The 21,604-nt window shown below is 41.5% G+C and overlaps 1 protein-coding gene across 4 annotated transcripts; it reads right to left on the bottom strand.

Moving 5' to 3' along the window:
• Positions 1–2,261: 2,261 nt before the first annotated feature.
• MRPS10 (mitochondrial ribosomal protein S10) lies at positions 2,262–21,604 on the bottom strand. Of its 4 annotated transcripts, none has more exons than XM_042938757.1 (7): positions 21,447–21,604; positions 10,142–10,206; positions 9,976–10,045; positions 7,845–7,981; positions 5,665–5,773; positions 3,853–3,942; positions 2,262–3,379 (listed from the first exon to the last, which is right to left on the bottom strand). In XM_042938757.1, the coding sequence occupies exons 1-7, from the start codon at positions 21,600–21,602 to the stop codon at positions 3,296–3,298; spliced, it is 711 nt and encodes a 236-aa protein (XP_042794691.1). In that variant the 5' UTR covers positions 21,603–21,604; the 3' UTR covers positions 2,262–3,295. The 4 variants fall into 4 exon arrangements, with proteins under 4 accessions (XP_042794691.1, XP_042794690.1, XP_042794693.1 ...); XM_042938756.1 differs by having other exon boundaries at positions 9,976–10,048; XM_042938759.1 differs by having other exon boundaries at positions 21,443–21,510.

A 21,604-nucleotide genomic window follows, 5' to 3' on the forward strand; every position in this document is an offset into this window, starting at 1 on the left:
CAAGCCCCGCCTCGGGCTCTGTGCAGACAGCTCGGAGCCTGGAGCCTGTTTTGGATTCTGTGTCTCTCTCTGTCCCTCCCTTGCTCATACTCATTCTCTCTCTCAAAAACAAATGAATAAATATTTAAAAAATTAAAGAAACATATATGTGGATTTCTGAGTACCTCCTAGCCTTTGGAAATTAGGTTCTGGGCTGTCCCTGCCTCTAACTGACACACAAATCAGTTTCACCTTTTTTGTCTCAGCTTCATCTGTAAACTGGAAGGGTGACTAAGTGGGCTGGTCATAACTTGGTTTTCTGCTCTGTAAAATGGAGATAATCATCATAACTACTTTATTGGGTTGTTATAAAGATGAAGTAAGATAGCATCTGTAAATGACTATGTAAAATGCTTGGCATCATGTGTGGTGGTGATTATAATAAGCACGTTATGTGTTTTCTCATCTCAATTAAGCTTCGCATCAACTTCAGTAAGCAAATAAGTAAATGAAACTTCGCAGCTGCTCTAAGGGTTGTCCACACCTTAGCGATACTCTCAGGTCCTTTCCAGCTGGTGTTTAAACAGTACATACAGCACACGAGCGTCTGGAGTAGCACCCAATTTGTACTGCTTCCACTACCGGCTATTATTTAGTCAGTCTATTATCTGTCTGGGGTCAGTGTGAGGGGCTTTATAAGCTATCTATTTTAACACTCCAACCTTAGTAAGTAGGAGGTTTCCTACATTTTACTAATGTGTAAATGGAGGCTCTGCCAGGGTGAAGTATCCTGCCCAAGTTTAAATCAGTTAGCTTTGAACTCTTATCTGACTCAGGCCTGACTCCAAAGTCTGTTTTCTCTACTCTGCTACTCATTAATGTTGCAGTAAAACTAAATAATATAATGTAAGAAAGGAGCAAGAGTAGCTTTAACAAGTAGAAGTGTTAAGAAATTATACTGGCTTAAAATAATTGCTGTCGGTACTTAAAAAAAATTTTTTTTAACGCTTATTCATTTTTGAGAGATGGATGGAGACAAAGCGTGAGTGGGGGAGGGGCAGAGAGCGAGGGAGACACAGAATCCGAAGCAGGCTCTAGGCTTCCGAGCTGTCAGCACAGAGCCCGACGCGGGGCTCGAACTCACGAACCGTGAGATCATGACCTGAGCTGAAGTCGGATGCCTAACCGACTGAGCCACCCAGGCGCCCCAATTTGCTGTCTGTACTTACTGTGGCATGTCTAAGTGGCCAAAGAACAGACAGGTGATTTGCTTTGAAAGCATCAAGACTAAGCCCTTGAATGGGTTTCATCTGTGGAGGTCTACCAATAATTTTAAACAGACCATAACATTATTTTATTTCATATGAAAAGAAAATATACCTCAGATCAGAGATAGCAATGATGAACTCAGGGTTATACCTCAGTAAAAAAAAAAAATAACCTCACTTCCTACGTGCCTTCCGGTTCATTCCATCAGATCCGTTTTTCTCGTTACCTCCCTTCCCCACATGGACAAGTGGTACCTGGGCATTAATTCTCATTTTCAGATTATGCATTTTGCTCAGGAGACCCAACTAAAAAAAAAAAAAAAAATGAATTTCTCAGCTTATCAGGATGAAGAAATCCTCTTGTTTCTATCAGGAAATAGGCTTCAAGTATACCAAATGCTTTTGTCAAAGAAATATCACCAGCTTCTGTTGTGTGTGTAGTTTATTTGTATATTTACCTTAAAACAAGATTTTAATATATAACGTGAAGTGCCAAGTAATCTGGTTTACAGGTTAATTCAGTCTGAAAACAGCTGCACATCTTGAAAGGAACTCACACGGAGAGTCAATGGAAGCCAAGTTTGCATAAATCATCTTATGATACAGTGATTAATACTGTCTGTAAAAAAGTTTAGATGTGGATATGTATTTAAGGAACTTTTTCTTTTAAAGTAAAAATGGGTCACAGATCGCTGCTTTGCAAGATATACCTCTATTATATCACTGGTTTTATTGACTAGTTCTTAATCCCGAGGTTTACACCTGGGATAAGCATGCTTTAGGCATTTGTGAATGACACAGTCAACAACTGAGCTGTGAGCTGAGTGAGGTCACAGGGCACAGGCTGTAATTCTTTTCATGTTAATGACAGTAATGGAAGTCTGATACATAAGCAGTATGCATTCAAAACATTGACACCTGATAGTAGGTCAGGGAAAAGAGAACAGGGACTCCAGCTTAAGTTTAAGGGAGGAAAAACTGAGGAGTCCTAACTACCCCAAAGATGTGAAGGAAACCGCAAAAGACATGGACCTGCTTCTGCTGTAAAAAAGGAAACGAATCACTCCCTTGGGGATGATACACCAGCAGTTTCAGCACATTGTAGTCCTGCCTCTTTCAGGGTTTTAACTAAGATTTAATTTCATGGAAAAGTAGCCATCTCCAAACAAAAAGAATGCCATTTACCAAAACAAAGAGGCCTTATCAGTGTGGGACTTAATAAGAAAAAATATTTATCTGTGCCCTGCATGTTTTTCAAAAGCCATACTTCCATTCAACGTTTGGTATTTACTACAGTGCTGGTTACAGAGCTACCAAAATAAAAGCCTGTTGAATGAATGAATCACGGGATGAAAAAAGTGATGCAGACAGTCATTTCTCGAGAGCTCAAATTCCACTACAGTGCTCCTTCTTGGCAGCCTGGCAAGGGTTTGGGCGACAAGAAGAGTTCAGTGTGTGCCACAAGTGTACGTGATCTGCTGCACAGTACATTCATTTTCAAGAATGTCACGCTTAAATGTGGTGAAATTTGGAGGTCACCACCTCCACACCAGGATTTTCCAGCTTGCACTAGCTAAATTATCAAAAACTGTTTGGCGTTACAATGTTACATTAACCAAATTAACTGAAGGTTCCTTCTAAGTAGCTGAAAAGGAAAAAAATGTGTGTAAGGAGTTATTTCAAACATTCACTTTCAGACAAATGAAGTGACACAAGTTAAAATCAGTGCAAACTGATAACTGAACTGTAACAGAATGACAAAACAGAAACCTGATTCTTTTGGTGCACAGTAGTCAAAGTGGCTTGCTCACATTTGTTAAAATCGGAACTGAAACAATGATGTGTACAAAAGAGTAAGGTGAAGTGGTTTTCACTGTGGTCCAGTGTGTCATTAAAGTTTCACCCCCACTTTGAGCTGATCAGGGCACGTGGGCTCAACAGAGTGGTCAAGTGCACTCATGGTCGCTCCCACTGGAAGCCTCTATCTCAACATACGTGTTTGAGCCACCCTTGGGTCAAACGCCGGTGCAAGTAGACTGGCTGAGACTTTAGGACCTGCTTTCTGCTTTCTCCTCTGGTACTGTTTCCCAGATTGGCTCCTTGATGTGTTCTGGTAACCGTTCTAGTTTTGTCTGAAAAGAGAAATACAAAACTATAACATAATGTGGACTTAACCCAACTCTTTAGCCACAAATTGGATGAACTCTGTTCCCTCAAATCCTCTTGCCTTCTTTCTTCCTTTTACCCCTCTCACCTTTTTGTAGGGTTCTGAAACAGAAGGAAACCGGATGGTATACAAAACACTCTCACAAATGGTCGATCTGATCCCCGGTGATCTCCAGGGACACCGCCAATTAACGTAGACCCCGCATCTAGGCAACTGCTAAGCGGGAGGAAGACTCCAGAGGCGGCCCGGGGAGGAGGAAGAGGCTGCGGTGGCGGGATTCCGCTCAGCTGCCACTGCTGCAGAGGGGCAGGGACCCCAGCTCTGCCTTCTTGGCACCTGCCACGGGCCATCCCGCTTACTCGGTGGGCCAAGACAGGCCCGCGATGTGGCAAAACAATACAGGCCTCCCTCCATCAGAGGTAGAAATTTAAATCATACCTTTATAACTTCCATGGCAACTCCTTCAGGTAAGTTTCGCTGAATATATTCCAAGTAGACATCCGCTGTACTTCCAGTCAGATGTTCTAACTAAAATGTCAAACATGAAATTGGTTCATGATATGCCGTTAAAGCAGAAATGTTAAGTTTCTGTTTTTAAGTAAAAGCAGTACAGCCTTTTCTTCATGAAATCCTACAAGGAATTCCAATTTAAAAGGAAAAGAGTATATAGATCCTCTGGTTGACTGGAAGGGGGAGTATGGCATAGAACACCTTAAAACCAGGGCTCTATGGAACCCACCCGACAAGCATGATGTTAAAGCAGCATACCTGCATTTGTTTCATTAACATTTACAGTAAAACCTTGGTTTGTGAGCATGATTTGTTCCGGAAACATGCTTGTAATCCAAAGCACTTGTATATCAAAGTGAATTTCCCCATAAGAAATAATGGAAGTTCAGATGATTCGTTCTACCTCAAAAATACTCATATAAAAATAATTACAATACTGTAATAGAATACAAAGTAAAGAAAATACAAAATACAAAGAAAAATAAACAAATTCACCTGCACTTACCTTCGAAACCCTTCATGGCTGGTGTGAGGGAGACAAGAGAGAGGAGGGTTATTGTGTAGGACGATTTTCACTATCACTAATGGAATCACTGCTATCTATTGACTCAGTGGAATCTTCTTCTGCATGGGGGCCATTGTATATGTTCAGATGTTGACAACAGAACAGTATTAATAAACTCTTGTCACATACTGTATTTATGTAACTGGCAATCAGGCAGCAGAGGAAAGGGCCTACATGTGCAGGCAGCCTGACAAAGAATGAAGCAAAACATTCCTAAGCTTACTCTTGTATGGAAGAGCAAAGGACTGTCCATAGGTGCTTTGAAGGGACAAAACATACACTAGTGCCAGTTGTGGGCACCTTCCAACGTTCTGAAAAATCACTGATTTCTACCAAACACCGCAGCCTGAGACCAAGCATCTGAGCATGCGAGATGATCACCCACAATCCCAGAGTGAGAGAGTGAGAGTGAGAGTGAGAGTGAGAGAGAAAGAGAGAGAGAGAAGAACCACTGGCTCAGTTGTGATCATGTGATGTTCGGCATCACATACTACTTGTATTGTAAATTTATTAGAAATGTTTGCTCATCTTGCAGAACACTCGCACAACAAGTTACTCGCAATCCAAGGTTTTACTGTATTAATCACTTACTATGTGATGGCAGTATTCTAAGTGCTTTCGATAAATATCTCATTTTATCTTCTCACTAACCTTATGAGATGGGTACCATTATTACTCTCATTCTACAGATGAGAGCACTGAGGTACAGATCACACAACTGGTATGTGCCAGTACTTGGATCTGTCTGATTCCAGAACGCTCACTCTTCTTAACCACAAGACTATGCTGACCCTACTGGATGCACAAAGGAATAACAGATGAATGAAAAACCTTAATGGTGCCCGGCACAGGCATGGAAAACCCAGTTAGCATGTAAAAAGGATCACTAGAAGTATATAAAAACTTAACTAGCATTTTTGAAATGTAAGTAAAATTATTCCAAGGCCATATTATTGTATGAAAATTAGCATAATTTCCATTGCTGAGTTAAAGTATGAACTGCTCTTAAGGATGGTTTATTTGAGTTTGATTTCCTATCATATACCTTCTCTACAACTATCAGTCATGGGCAGACTGAAAGAAGTCAACCCGGTCAACATCAAAGGAAAGTTACAATGTGCTAGTGTGAAATTCCAGGTATTTCAAAAATGCTTGAATGTCTGAAATAAACTCACCTCTAAACATCTGTAAAGTGTTCTCATTTCATACTGAACTCTGTGCTTCTTGAAAATATGCACTGATTTGAGAAGAGTAAATCGTTCTATTTTTCTTGGAGGCTCATGTCTGAAAAATTAATGGGCGAAACAACATGCTTAAGCTAAGTGATGTTAAAACCTGAGTCACTGATATCAAAGCATGATTGCACAATTTTGTAGGTCAGGCTCATACTCAATTACAGGCATTAGCTACCATTTACAGACTTCCATTTGTCAAGAATGTCCTGTGTAACAACCACTGTCATAAAGCTCAGGCCAAAACAAACACCCCAGACAGCAATGGGAACATTATTCCACAGCCCCAAAAATGAGCCTTGGCATGCAAGGGCACACACATGCACCTGTGGCTTTTACAACCCTGAACTCCCTTTCTGACCAAATATATGAACTGTGAGGAGTAGCAGCCATGTGCTACTGTTTGTGTATTATTTTAGAAAAACCTGCACAAACACTGATAACCACAAAACTAAAGTCTGTTATGGGAAACGTGTGGGTTCCTTCTGTTTTGTTATAAGGCAAGGCTGGCAAAGCCCCAAATGGGCCTTGTTTAGCACCAGGAGCAGGTGATGAGAGAAGAGGGTTGCAGGAATCACCCCTTATCCGCGGTTTTGCTCTCAGCAGTTTCAGTTGCCCGTGGTCAACCGTGGCCCAGAAGCAGATGAGAACTCCTTCTGAGGGAGTCAGGTCAGTAGCAGCCTAACATTACACCATATATCACAGTGCCTACATCATTCCCCTCACTTCCTCTCATCCTGTGGGCAATTATTTTTTAATGTTTATTTATTTTGGGGGGGGGGAGGGAGAGAGGGAGGGAATGCATGCACGCAAGTGGGGAGAAAATCCCAAGCAGGCTCCATGCTGTCAGTGCAGAGCCTGACATGGGGCTCAATGTCACGGGCCATGAGATCACGACCTAAGCCAATATCAAGAGGTCAACGTTTAACTGACTGAGCCACCCAGGTGCCCTTCATCACGTGGGCATTTTATGGTCTCATCTCATCACAAGGGTGAGTACAGTACAGTAAGAAATTCTGAGAGAGGGAGACAGCACATTCACATAACTTTTATTACAGCATATTGTTGCAACTGTTCTGTTTCATTACTAGTTAATTTCTTACCGTGCCTAATTTGTAAGTAACTTCCTCACAGGTATATATGTATAGGAGAAAACAGTACATATAGGGTTCAGTGCTATCTGTGGTTTCAGGCATCCACTGGGGGTCTTGGAAGTATCCTAGACAGGTAAGGGGGAGACAACTATAGTTACACTTGACCCGGCAGTGATTTCAAGGCCATATGAAGCTCACCTGACTCCTGCATGAAATTACTGGGTGACTAGTGTTTCTGAAGGCTGGTTTTAATTTTTTTTTTTTTTTTCAACGTTTTTTATTTATTTTTGGGATAGAGAGAGACAGAGCATGAACGGGGGAGGGGCAGAGAGAGAGGGAGACACAGAATCGGAAACAGGCTCCAGGCTCTGAGCCATCAGCCCAGAGCCTGACGCGGGGCTCAAACTCACGGACCGCGAGATCGTGACCTGGCTGAAGTCGGACGCTTAACCGACTGCGCCACCCAGGCGCCCCTGAAGGCTGGTTTTAAAATAATGGCTATATTAGACAAAGACCATCAAACCCAAAGAGTCTAAAAAGATTGCTTGTTTACCTAATCCACCTCCCTGCCCCATGGAGGGCCCAGACATGAGGGCTTCTTGGGTCTCCTATGTCTATGCAATTGCTAAAGAAAGGATTTCCTCTATTTTTCTTGTTCACTCATTCTAATACTTAAAAATTCTAGTAGATAGGAATCCTGATAATATGACAAACCTAAGCTCTATCTACCATGAGGTTCTATGCTGTTTTAAGAGCTTAGACCTGGGGCGCCTGGGTGGCTTGGTCAGTTGAGCGTCTGACTTTGGCTCAGGTCATGATCTCACAGTTTGTGAGTTTGAGCCCCACATCGGGCTCACTGCCGTCAGCAAGAAGCCCACCTCGGATGCTCTATCCTCCCCCCGCCCCTCCCTAACACGCTCAAAAAAAAAAAAAAAAAAAGAGCTCACACCTAGTTGGGATGAGCACCATTTTCCTGGTTGATCATGTTACAGCAGCTAAAAGGTCAGATTAGGAAAGATAAATACTTACACTTTAATAGAGATACCAAGTTCTTTAGCAGCAAGCACGGCAAAATATTCGTAACTGTCCAATACGGCTTTATCATGGCCTTTTACTAAAACTGACAGGCGCTTATATAATGTATCTGGTTCATCAGAAATGGTTATCTAAAATTTTCAAATCAAGAAGAAAAGTTTCAGTTGTGGTTCCTCCAATATTTATAACTGGAAAATTTAACATATTATCCTCAATTGAACACTTTCAGAGTTTACTAATAAATGGGGAGAAAAATGCTGAGCAACATCTTAATACTGTTAGCCTAAGTAGCTAGATACTAACACATTCAGATCTCCACAATGACGCTTACAATCTGTTAAAATATACTTTAAATCAAAAGGACTTCCAAGCAACCTACAAAATCACTAATGAGACCTTCTAACTTAATATTTATTGGGCCCCAAATACACCATGGGAAAGGATTCTGGGGTCTGTTAACCAAGTAGCCTGGTTAGAAGGGCAGAAGACTTGGATTGAGAATTAAACTCTGCTTCTTATAGCTGAATGACAACGGGCAAGTCATACCATCTCACCATATTTCAGTTTCCTTATGCATAAAACGGAAGAATACCCATGCTAGAGCTCACAGCACCACTCACGGCATTTCTGTAGGGCGCTAACATGTAAACACAGATTAAAGTGCTTATAAGTCATAAAACGTTGTTTTACAAAGGCAAGCTATTGCTATTTATATTTTTATTAGTTTTATTCATGTATGTTTTGCCTACCCTAATAGAAAAATTACTCATTTCTAATTAAAATGTTATGGCACTGACTGTACATTTAACTTGTACCTCTTCCACTCTAATGCTTAAAGATTTTAGGAATAATGGGTTTGACATTTCTGACTTTCCTCCAAGGGGTGAATTACCTTCACCTTCATCCATCCATTAGACCAGTAATTTATCTTACTAATCCAATGATTCAGGGTTAAATTACTTTGCTCCTCAAAGGAAATCTACTTACTAACCAGGAAGCAAGCTAGACATTTACTCTCAATTATCCCCAAGGTTAGGTAGGGTTGCTGGAAAGAACAGAGTACACGGATATTCTACACCATAACCTAGGGCACAAGGGAGAGGGAATATAGCCCTAAGAGGTGTTTCTGATTGGTCCTCAGAGGGTTTTAAAGAGAGTTTGAATCTGTCGTGATATAAAAAAATCAAGAGATTTTGAATAAAAATTTGGATTTCAGTTTAGCTTGGAAAATTTGAGACCATGTGACATCACTAGGTCTGATTTCCCACGTGGCAACAAGTGGCTAGAGTAAGTAGCAGCTGTCTTGCTTATAAAGGGCATAGCCTGCCACCGTGCCCACCCTGCCACCTTTCCTTACAGGCCTGGCCCAGGCAAACATCTGACTTGGAGACCCAGAGTTTATAGGTATCGCCATGGAAATATACCCAGTATTTATTCAGTGAAAGAAAAATCAAAAGAGCAGTACATTATGTAGAACACAATTTCATTTTGGTGTGCATGTGCACAGACAAGATGATTACATACAGACAAATGTCTAGAAGGATTCATGACAAACCGTTAAAGGGGATTATTTGTGAGGGGTGGAAATGAAAGGTTTCAGAATTTGTAAGGATTTTTTAAACCACAAATTTACACAAAAACTGGGCTCACAGAATCATGATTTTTACTTAAAGGAAAAAAGGTTACACAGCTACTTCTAGATTTTCTTTACTGTGGTAATGTGCTTTCTCACTGTGAACAATAAAGGATTGTCCAGGCCCAGGTTCAATGTCTTAACATGAAAACAAAGACCTGAAAGCCTAAAAGAGAAAAAAATTTCCCTAATGTAATAACAAGTATTCTGCATCATTAATTATGACAACCCTTCACATTATGCTGAGCTAAAGCAAACGACTGCTTATTCCCACAGTTATTTGGGGTAAATAATTGATTCCCTGATTCTCTGAAACATAATATGAGCAGCCAGGGACATTACAGAGTACTTTACTCAGGCACACCGTGCAATTGCCAGTATTCGAAAACAAAGTATTTTTACTCTAAAGTGCTCGGGAAACAGCCCCAAAGGAAATAATGAGGAAAATTTATTGCTAATATAGCTCCTTACCAAGAAACAGAGAGTACATACCGTGGGCTTGGTCAAATCCTTGGGAATATCAACATGTAGGTTTGAAAACTGCACCCACTTCATACTGGTACTGCTATGTGTGGAAACAAAGAGAAACCTAAGTAAAACAGCACAAAAGCCCATTTCCTTATTCGATTTAGCAAACCCAATTATATTATATACTTACAGGAGAAAGCCACCATTTCTGGCTGTACTGCTCTTAGAACCGTTTACAGAAAAACTCCTTGAACCCTAAAAATGAGGAGCATGTTTCAGAATTAAAGTCAGTATTCAAATCATTCATAGTTTCCACTAAAAAAATCAAAAGGTATACAATGCTTCAAATAATGGGCTATCTCATTATTTCAAATGAAGACACTGAGGTAACTAAAATGCCAGATTAGATTTCATTTTAAAACAAGAGAACAACGACAGAGTGCATAATCAAAAAAGACTCTCAAAATAGTAGAGAATTTGTGTCTTTTAAAGCTCAGGAGTAAGAACTTTTTCAAACAAGGAATTCTTGGGGTGCCTGGGTGGCTCAGCTGGTTAAGCGTCTGACTCTTGATTTCAGCTCAGGCAATGATCTCATGGTTCGTGGGTTCGAGCCTTGTGTCGGGCTCTATAGTGACAGTCCAGAGTCTGCTTGGGATTCACTCTTCCTCTCTTTCTGCTCCTGTTTGCGCTCTCTCTCAAATATTAAAAAAAAAAAAAGCAATTCTCTTTCTCTCTCATACACACACGCAATTCTCACATTAAAAGAACACCTATGACTTAAATATGTGAAAAGAAAAAAAAGGGGCCCCTGGCTGGCTCAGTCGGTTGAGTGTCTGACTTTGGCTCAGGTCATGATCTCACAGTTCATGGGTTTGAGCCCTATGTTGGGCTCTGTGCTGCCAGCTCAGAGCCTGGAACCTGCTTTGGATTCTGTGTCTCCCTGTCTCTCTGCCCCTCTCCTGCTCATGCTCTGTCTCTCTCTCTCAAAAATAAACATTAAAAATAAATAAATAAATAAATAAATAAATAAATAAATAAAATAAAATAAAATATGTGGACATCAAGGAAAAAAAATGTGACTTCATTCTTCCATTGGTTTTTATAGATTAAATGTACTTCAATATAATATTTATTTTGCCTGAATATTTCTGAGCAATAAGTCTCTTTATAATCAAGAGCTGGACAGTAATTCTAAAGTAGCCTTCTTTTGAAGCTTTCCTACATCTTTTCTAGCATATGTATTTCTTGGCTTGGCTGGGTTAGCTTAGTTTATAAATAAATCGAAATGCACAGTGAAACTGACACCCATCTTCTACCACTGCTGTACTTCATACTCCCAACAATCCAGCATTTCCAAATCCTTTACTGTCAGCTCCCCCTAGTGGACAAAACTTCTAGTTTTAGGAGACCTATGGTACTATTATATATGCAATTTGCCTTCTATTTTCCGCTTAAGCTATCTTGAGATTTAAAAATGTAACTTGAGAAAGGAGAATTACAGTAAGATCCCTAAAAATACTTAGAAGATGAAAATGACACTTTAGTACAAGTAAAACTTAAACCAACTGAGGGTCACCTAAGTATGTTTTAAAAGCCTATTCTTAGCTTATTGTCCTGTCCTCCCTCTGTACCCAAGATGGACGCAAACCAAAACCTTCATATTCGCCCTTGGATGAAGGGAGAAAAACAAAAAGATAGGAAATCAGGCACAATACAAGGCAGCTGGAAGTGAGTGCCATTCCCCACACACAATCACAGAGGAAATCCCCTCCCTGCATGTACGCCAGAGACCCCACAATCCAGTTGTGCAAAAGGACCACAGGTCTAAGGAACAGGACACTTCCCAGTCATATTCTCCCAGTATAAACCTCTTCTTTTAAAAGCTGGAGCCTAAAGTGCTGTTATATCCACAAATCAACCTTAAGAAGTTCTTAAGATTTTTGTTTTGTTTTGTTTTTTTAAGGGACAGAACCGAGTCTGAGTGTGCATTGTATTAGTAGTTCAAAGTTTCAACTTCTTCCACCATCTAACTTTTCTTTCTTTTTTTTTTTTTTTTTTTTAACATTTATTTTTGAGACAGAGAGATAGAGAGCATGAACAGGGGAGGGTAAGAGAAAGAGGGAGACACAGAATCTGAAACAGGCTCCAGGCTCTGAGCTGTCAGCACAGAGCCCGATGAGGGGCTCGAACCCACGGACCGCGAGATCATGACCTGAGCTGAAGTCGGAGGCTTAACTGACTGAGCCACCCAGGCGCCCCTAACTTTTCCTTTTTTAAAAGTTTATTCTTATTTTTGAGAGAGACAGCATGAGAGGGGGAGGGGCAGAGAGAGAGAGAGAGAGAGGGAGAGAGAGAATCCGAAGGAGGCTCTGCACTGTCAGCACAGGGCCCGATGTGGAGCTTGAACTCACAAAACCGGGAGATCATGACCTGAGCTGAAACCAAGAGTTGGCCGCTTAACTGACTGAGCCATCTAGGCACCCCCACCATCTGACTTTAAGAACAATGGTTCTCCAAGTGTGGTCTGAGGACTTGAGGGGTCCAAGAGATTAAAACTATTTTCCTAATAATAGCCGTTATTTGCAACTTTTCCACTCTCACTCTCAACCGTGTACAGTGAGGTTTTCTAGAAGCTGCATGCTGAGTGATATAGCAAGATTGCAAAACAAACATGAGAATCCAGCTGCCCTCCATGAAGCCAGACATTAAAAGAATGTGAAAATGAATAAAGGGAAACCTCATGAAGCAGGGAGGTTAGAAGGGGGAGCCATACCACTCAATGTCAATTATGGAAAGAATTGTCAATTACAGGCCCCAACACGAAAAGATGTTCACTGAATCTTCTATAAGAAATTGACTACCTCTGTGACTCAGCCTATGAAAAACTATCTGAACTCCTGCTTATCTCCACTGGACCTTCATTCAAAGCACTTCCCAACTTCTTCCTTTTCCTCCATAAAATGTTTCTCTCCTTTGTTTATGGGACTTGCCTACGGTTTGCCATAGCTTGCATGTCCCAAAGTGTATTTCTTTGTCATTCCCAAATAAACCAATTTCTACTGGTAAAATAACTTTTATTTTTAAGGTTAACATTATTTGGTGATCAGAAGTGGGATCCAAAAATGAACCCCAACAGCTTTGAGGCTGGTGAGCAAACAGGTGCCAGGGCCCACAGAGGCAATTAAGCTCACTGCTTTCTTGCCATTCCTGGTGTTGGAGGCTAAGTTTCTCCTGCACTTCGAGATCTATTCTCTTTGTGCTTTGAGCTCTCCAGTCTTTATTTGGGATCTGTTTTAAGGTTTTGTCCTTTCAGAGTACTTGCCTGACCTTTGGTCTGACTCCCTTCTGGAACCAGACGGTTCCTGTTGGAACTGTGCCCTGTTTGGAACTGTGTTAGTTTTGGTCCACCTCCTTTCCAGAACTGGGCTGTTCCCACTGGTTCTGTGCTGACCTTTGGTCAGATTCCTTTGGAACCAGGATGTTCCTGTTGAAACTGTGCTGTTTAGGAATTTTTCTTTTTTTGCTCTAGAGAAACCTCTAAGAAACAGGACCCCGGTCATCAAAATGCTTTAAGGGAAGCACTCCTTCTGGGACCTTGGTTTTATGTTTAAAAACTGTGGTTCCTTCTCATGCCCATTTCTAACTAAATGGACTGACTTAATCGAAAGTAATTTAGAACTTCAATTGGCCATTATGGGGAAGTTTTGATCTCCCCAAACTTACTTTTCTCAAAACCAAACCGGACAGCCATGTCTCTAAACTTGTCAAACTTGAATGGGATGCCTGTGTCTTTTTTTTTTTTTTTAATTTAATTTTTTATTTTTAAAAATTTACATCCAAACTAGTTAGCATAAAGTGCAACAATGATTTCAGGAGTAGATTCCTTAGTGCCCCTTACCCATTTAGCCCATCCCCTCTCCCACAAACCCTCCCGTAACCCTGTTTGTTCTCCATATTTATGAGTCTCTTCTGTTTCGTCCTCCTCCCTGTTTTTATATTCTTTTTGTTTCCCTTCCCTTATGTTCATCTGTTTTGTCTCCTAAAGTCCTCATATGAGTGAAGTCATATGATTTTTGTCTTTCTCTGACTAATTTCACTTAGCATCATACCCTCCAGTTCCATCCACATAGTTGCAAATGGCAAGATTTCATTCTTTTTGATTGTTGAGTAATACTCCATTGTATATATATACCACATCTTCTTAATCCATTCATCCATCGGTGGACATTTGGGCTCTTTCCATACTTTGGCTATTGTCGATAGTGCTGCTATAAACATGGGGGCGCGTGTGTCCCTTCGAAACAGCACACCTGTATCCCGTGGGTAAATGCCTAGTAGTGCAATTGCTGGGTTGTAGGGTAGTTCTATTTTTAGTTTTTTGAGGAACCTCCATACTGTTTTCCAGAGTGGCTGCACCAGCTTGCATTCCCATGGGATGCCTGGGATGGATGTCTTAAAGCTTCCAAACATTACCAATTAATCTAAAACTGGTTCTCTGCAAAATATAGTTTCTAGACTGAGACAAAGATGGAAAGGCTTCTGAGGCCCCCAGGATTGTAGCAGCCACCTATGCTCAAGCCCCACCTGTGGTGACATCGTCCTCCTTCCCTCCTGTTGGCTTCCATCCCCTCTACACCCTCAGTTTCCCCACTTTAATTTTCTCACCAAACTTCCCTTTTCATCCAAACCTCTCCCTGCTCCCTCCCTGAACCCACTAAAATTTGCTCCTTTAAAGTTAAATCTTCTGAGGTTCCAAATAACCCCCAAATTTCTTATATTCCCTGGAGTAATGCTGAATTGCGAGCCATAGTTAAAAAGAGTTTCCCTGTAATGACTGAGAACCCCCATAAGTTTGCTGAAGCATTTCCCATAGTTTTGCAAACTTGCCAACCCAGTTTCTCAGATTTTTTAGCCATTAGTCCACATTCATGTTGGAGAAGGCCAGACCAGACACTGGCTGTAAGTAGCCCAATGGGAACATCTTGAAAAGAGTTTAGAGAAACAGACCCCTGATTTTTGGCAAGATGCTAGAACATTCCCTGGAAATCTCCACTGAGCAATTACAGTAGACTTTTCCTAAGCCTGCTGATTGGAACAAAATTCAGTCTTGCACACAAAAGCCTGATGAACCTATTCATGACTATTAAAATTGATTTCAGATTGTTTTCAAAGAAAATTCTGGTCTTCCTTTTGATGTTGAATCCATTGGGGTAGCATTTAACTATGTTTCTTAACGGGATGAACTGGGCTAACTCTTTTTTTAGTTAAAAGGACCATGATGGAATGGGAAACTGTGCCCGCTCCTGATTAGTTGGTTTGGCAAACCAGCTTGCTAGTACCTTAGAGGAATCACCTAAAAGAAAGACCACTAAAATGCTTAATTTTTCATTCTAACAAATGAAGGCCCTTAAACAAAACGAAAAACTTCCTAGTTTCTGCTATTGTTGCAAAGAGTCAGAACACAGGAAAAAAAGATTGTTACCATCTTGCCTTCAGCCCTCTATAGCCAGCCTTTCCAATGTCCTCCTCATTCCCAAGACAGGGCTCCAGGAAACCAAAGGAGTTCTTCCCAAACCTCCCTCTTACTTGGCTAAGGGAAACCACTGTTCAGATCAGGAACAAATCCTTCTCTTTCCTTATTGACACAAGAACTACACGCTTGGTGCGTGACCCCAGTGCTATAAAGCAGCCCCTGCTTGGCATACTAAAACAGTTCAAACACTGGGGTCTCTAATAAACTTTACCAGTTTCCTGTCTCTGACCCTGTTCTCTTTAGTCTAGGCCCTTTGGGAGACACACACCCTTTTCTCCTTAGTTCCTCTGCTCCTACAGATTGCAGAGATTTTTCAGAAATACATCATGCTGGAATTTCTTTCTCCCAAAAAGAGGGAAATAATTCTAGAATTTGACAGTAGGACTCAAGATAGCCAACCAGGGAGATTAAATGACCTTCTGACATCTTTTATTTGCTCCATGTCTGACAGCACTACAGCTGCATCTGGGGACACTGTCCCTACTGGGTCAAATCCTCTTTCTGGGCAAAATCTTCATCTGATTGGCAGAATCCACGGGTATACTTTCCATCTAGATTCAACAGCTCCTTCAAAACCTCTCCCCAGAATGAATGAATACTCTATAAATAAAGAAGCCCTGCAAGGCATCAAGCTGGTAACAGAAGGTTACAAAGCTCAGGGCCTCATTATCCCCTGTACTAGTCCTAGTAATTCGCCTATTTTACCTGTGAGAAAACTCAATGGCCAAGGATGGAGGTTTATCCAGGACCTCTGAGCAATACGTTGCTATCCCTCGGCACCCTGTTGTTCCTAACCCCCATATGTTACTGACATCCATTCCCACTGAAAGCAAATTTGTCACTGTAATTGATCTATGTAGTGTAAAAATAGCCAGTATCTTTTTGCTTTCACTTGGGAAGGATGGAAGGACCCCTGGACAATAATGCCCCAGAGCAGCACAGAGAGTCCTTACTTTTTACAAACCTTAAAAACAGATGTGGATGATAAAAAACTTTCTATAGGCTCTACTTTGTTAGAATCTGTAGATAATTTGCTTTTCTGCTGCCCTTCTCAAATCCTTTCTCAGTAAGACAGCACCTATCTGTTAAAGCTTTTGGCATTAAAAGGACATCAAGTCTCTGGAGAAAAACTGCAGTTTGCTCAAACTCTGGTTCAATACTTAGAGCACCTGACCTCAGAATGAGGACCAGATCTGGATCCAGGTAGGCTTTGTGCCATCCTGAACTTCCTCAAACCTAAAACGAAGTGCCAATTACGAGATTTTCTTGGACTGGCTGGCTACTGTCGAATTTGGATTTGAAACTTCTTTCATGGCTCAATCTCTATATGATTTACTGAAGAATAAAAAGAAATGGCCAACCTAATTCTATTATTTGGAAAAATTGAGAAGACATAGCTTTGGGGACTTTAAAGAAAAGCCTAATAAAGCCCACAGCCCAGATGTCCTAATTACCAACTTCCCTCGTTGCATGTGAGGGGGGAGGGAACACCCTTGGAGTACTCACCCTAAAACATGGGGACCATCATGGACCCATGGTGTATTGTAGCCAACAACCAGACCCTGTGGCACGGGGATATTCCCCTAGCCTCTGCATTCCTAACCATTCCTGCCACTGCACTGAAGCCCTCTGAAGAAATAATCACGGAATCCCCTTTAACTATCCTTTAATTCTGGCTAAGGGTAAAGCTGCAAACATTTATAACAGTCAATATGCCTTTGGGGTAGCTCATGATTTTGGAATGTTAGGAAATAGTCAAGAAGTTTCCAATGGGGATAAAATTGAAAACATCTATATCCAAAATTTATTCGATACTATGCTTTGGCTGACTGCACTGGCTGTTACTAAGGTTCCCAAGCATTCCAGACTCAACTCCCTGGGTACCAAAAGGAAACCGCCTTGCTATTATTTCCACCAAAAGAGCTGCTTTCAAGGAAATCAATAGCCAGACTCTGTCATGGTCCAAAGGGATGTTCCTCCAAATAATAATTTGGAAAAACTAACCAGAGATACCCAACAATTGGCCCCAGAGAGGAAAAAACAATATTGGAAATCGAGTAATTGTTGGCTCAATAAAGAGAACTGTGGTTTGGACCAAATAACAATCGGGCCTTACCAGAAATTTTAACATTCCCATGACTTACCATTATACATGTCTACTGACAAAATGACAGTGTCATGAGCCCATATTCATGGGGAAATATTACTAAGGCTGCAAACAGTGTCTATCCCGCTCATCCCACCTGTCCAAAGTATAATGCAAAGAAATCGGTTTGCACAAATTTCATATAGCTCCCCCATCTTGCGGATATAAATATATTTTAGTCATGGTCTGTATGTTTCTCACTGAACTAAAGCTTTCCCTTATACACAGGTTACTGTTTCTTCTGTTGCTAAACTTCTGTTAGAAAAGATTATTCCTACCCGGGGAACCCCTCTTGAACTTCATAGTGACTGGGGAACCCATGTTACCAGTCAGGTGCTTTGACAAGTCTGTGCTGTGTGGCTGGTTTTACAACACTTCTATTGTATTTATCAACCTTAACCCTCAGGGTTAGTCAAACTCACTAATGTCAGGTTAAGAGTAAACTGACAAATTTTGTAGACACCCTCCAAATACCTTGGCTGAAAGCATTGCTGTTGGTCCTTCTCAATCTCAGATCCACCCACTTTGGTACTCAGCCTCTCGCCCTTTGAGCTAGTCACAGAACGCGCAATGCACCTGGCCCTTGCCTCCTTGATCCACAATTGATAAAAGGAGATCTATTTCATACTGTAAAGGTCCAATTACTTCTTTTTTTAAAGTTTATTTACTGGGGGGGGGGGGGAGCGGTTGGCAGAGAAGAGGGAGAAGGGGAGAGAGAGAGGAGGAGAGAGAATCGCAAGCAGGCTCCGCACTTTCAGTGCAGAGCCCGACGCGGGGCCTGAACTCAGAACCATGAGATTATGACCTGAGTCGAAATCAAGAGTGGGACACTTAACTGACTGAGCCACCCAGAGGCCCCAAGGCCTAATTATTTCCATTAAAAACAACTATGATTTGGTAGAGCAATCTCTTCACAGTGCACCTGGGAGACAGACCTTCACATCTTGCAATATGGAGATTTTGTCTACTGGAAAAGATACATCCAGAAAGACTCTCTTTAACCTTGTGGGAAGGACCCTCATCAGCTACTGCTAACCATCCCTTGTGCTGCCAAACTCCAAGGGGCAGAATCCTGGACTCACATGACACATCTAAAGAAAGCGACAAACCCTAACTGGACCTGCACACCGTCTGATGACCTAAAAGTAAAGGCTTCCCAGAACTGAAGCAGATGACATCTGAAGACGCAGCTTTCTCAAGATGTCCAGACCAAGCCTATACATCTTTTCCTCACTATTTACTTCTATTTCTTTTGTGGAAAGAAAATGCCCTTGTCCACCTTTCCCAAACCCCCGTGAAAGGGGGGAAACCACTTCTTTTGATGATGGCCTTTTGAAAACAGCCTCATCACGAACCTATGGCAAATTAACCTTTCACCTGCTTTTTCTGAAGGGTGAGAGGTTTCAGCATTCACAAGTCTCTTTTTTCCATTTGGACTATTAACTGACTCTGGGATCTTATCCAGATTTATGGCGTGAATTTGCAACCTTACGTGCTGTGTTATTGGATTACATTTGGTTCCAAACAATTCTTTTGAGATACCAATACTGTTTTGAGTTTTGCTACTTTTGCAAAAAGTTCATTAGCTATTGCTTCAGGTTTATAACTACACTGTATTTTCCAAAATGCACCCAGTTCATTCTTTCAGTGTGTTCTTGCAATATTCACTATTTTGTCTTCACGGCCACTTTAAGCAGGGATTTCCAGGAGGCATACATGACTCCATGTTTGCCTCTGTAGGGGAGAAGTTTCCTCTCCCAAGTCACAATACGTGCCAATAAATATTTTAGTTTGCTACCTTCAGACTTAGGGGACAAGTTTAGAACCACCGTGTAATTTGGAATTGTTACATTACTTCTTTTGTATAATTATTTAAAGTTTTATACTTAGCTTGTCAAGCTTTTGTAAAAATGATGTACCCAATAAAGAGATGATCTCCAATTGGTACAAGCCTGATGTCTTGATAAATGGGAAGTGCCTAAGAGTTCTCCCTGCCACCCCTACTTGTTACTTGAGTCACCTCAGTATGTTTCTTTCAATTAAAAAAAATTTTTTTTAGTGTTTATTTATTTTTGAGAGAGACAGAGTGCAAGCAGGGGAGGGAAGAGAGAGAGGGAGACACAGAATCTGAAGCAGGTTCCAGGCTCTGAGCTGTCAGCACAGGGCCCGATGCAGAGCTCAAACCCACGAACCGTGACATCAGGACCTGAGGCAAAGTCGGATGCTCAACCAACTGAACCACCCAGGTGCCCCAACCTCTCAATATGCTTCCAATCTGTATTTTCTCTCTGACATAAGACATAACAACCAGGAAAAGTCCTTCCTGGCACAGAGGAACAAAACCACTAAATATGGAAACCTGACTCCCAATTAGTAATGCTTTTGGAGAAAGATCTTGATCAAAAGGAGGAAATGTAAAAAAAGGAAACCTCACTAGAGTCCAGAGCCTAAAAGGGGGTCCCACATCACTTAACATCAATTACTGGAAGAACTGTCAATTACAGACCTCAAGAGAAGAATCAGAAGTATGATCAATTACAGGCCCCCAAAAGGAAAAGATGCATGATAAATCTTCTACAAGAAACTGACTACACTGCAACTCAGCCAAGGAGAAACCATCATCACCCTGAACTCTTGATTTTCTCCAAAGCACTTCCACTCAAAACAGCCCCTCTCAACTTCCTCCTCCTTTCTAAAACAATCCTTTCTTTTATTTGGGGACTTACCTATGGTCTTGCCATACCTTGCCTGTCCCGAATCGCAATTCTGTTATTCCCAAATAAACTCATTTTTGCTGGCAAAATAATATATACTTTTAAGGTTAACAAGAGATTTACAAAAACATAAAACGCTGCTACTCTTGTCACTAACTTTGTTTTGAAAAATTTAGTTATTTTTCCAAAAAATACGTAATGCATTATTTTTTTTTCTTTTCTTTTTAATTTTTTTAAGTTTATTTATTCTTGAGAAAGAAGATGCGCGCGAGCGAGGGCCGCAGAGAGAGAGAGAGAGAGAGAGGGAGAGAGAGAGAGAATACTAAGCAAGCTCCACACAGCGCAGAGCCCCACCCACTGCTCAAACTCAGAAACCCTGAAATGACGGCCTGAACTGAAATCAAGAGTCAGGCGCTTAATGGACTGAGCCACCCAGGCGCCCCTTCTTGGTCTTACTTCTAAATGAATAAGCATTTTTAAGATTCCCAGTTTTATTTTCTAAGAAGGTATATATGCAGAGCTAAAACCGACAAAAGCAAAAGCTCTCTCGAGTCCTCAACCAGTTTTAGAGTGTTAAAGGGATACTGAGGCCAAATAACTTGAGAATCACTGCTTACGGTTTTTGCTTTTTCTCCCAAGAAAGGCGCAGGGAACAGCCCATTCCTACCACTTCCGCGACTCTCATCTAATGTCAGAATCAAAGCTATCCCAATTTGGTTCCATGGGAGGGATCTAAGATCTGGTACCAGTTCAGCCCCTAATTTTTACCAAAGCAAGCCTTCTCTGAGCTTCAGTTTATTTTGCAAACCTGAAAAGAGTGGTGCGGGACATACGCTGTTCAACATTCTTTCCAGCTCTGACATCCTACGATTCTTCTTGTTCCCGTGTTTGCCCGTGTTTGCCCTGATTCTTACGTTTTATCTCATGAGAGGATTCGAAATAAAACCAGTCCCTTTCCCGCCACCTTCCGGCAAACAATGCGCCAAGGGGCGGAATAAATACCGGGGGAAACTCCAGATGGCCAGAACGACAAGCGGCAACAAGACTTTACGGCTCCTGCCCTGTCAGCTAGCTTAGTACCCCCCACCCGCCAGATACCTGCCAGAGACGCCGGCACATGGACCCAAGCGCCGCTCGCGCCGCCATCTTGCCGTCCCGGGCCCCTAGGACTGCTTCCGGGGCACAGTCGCGTCCTCAGACCATAGAGTTCCGCAAAAGGAGAGAGCGTAGCCTTGCGTTCCGGCACAGGAACAACCATAG

This window comes from Panthera leo, chromosome B2 (genome assembly GCF_018350215.1).
Source record: "Panthera leo isolate Ple1 chromosome B2, P.leo_Ple1_pat1.1, whole genome shotgun sequence".
Classification (NCBI taxonomy): Eukaryota; Metazoa; Chordata; class Mammalia; order Carnivora; family Felidae; genus Panthera; species Panthera leo.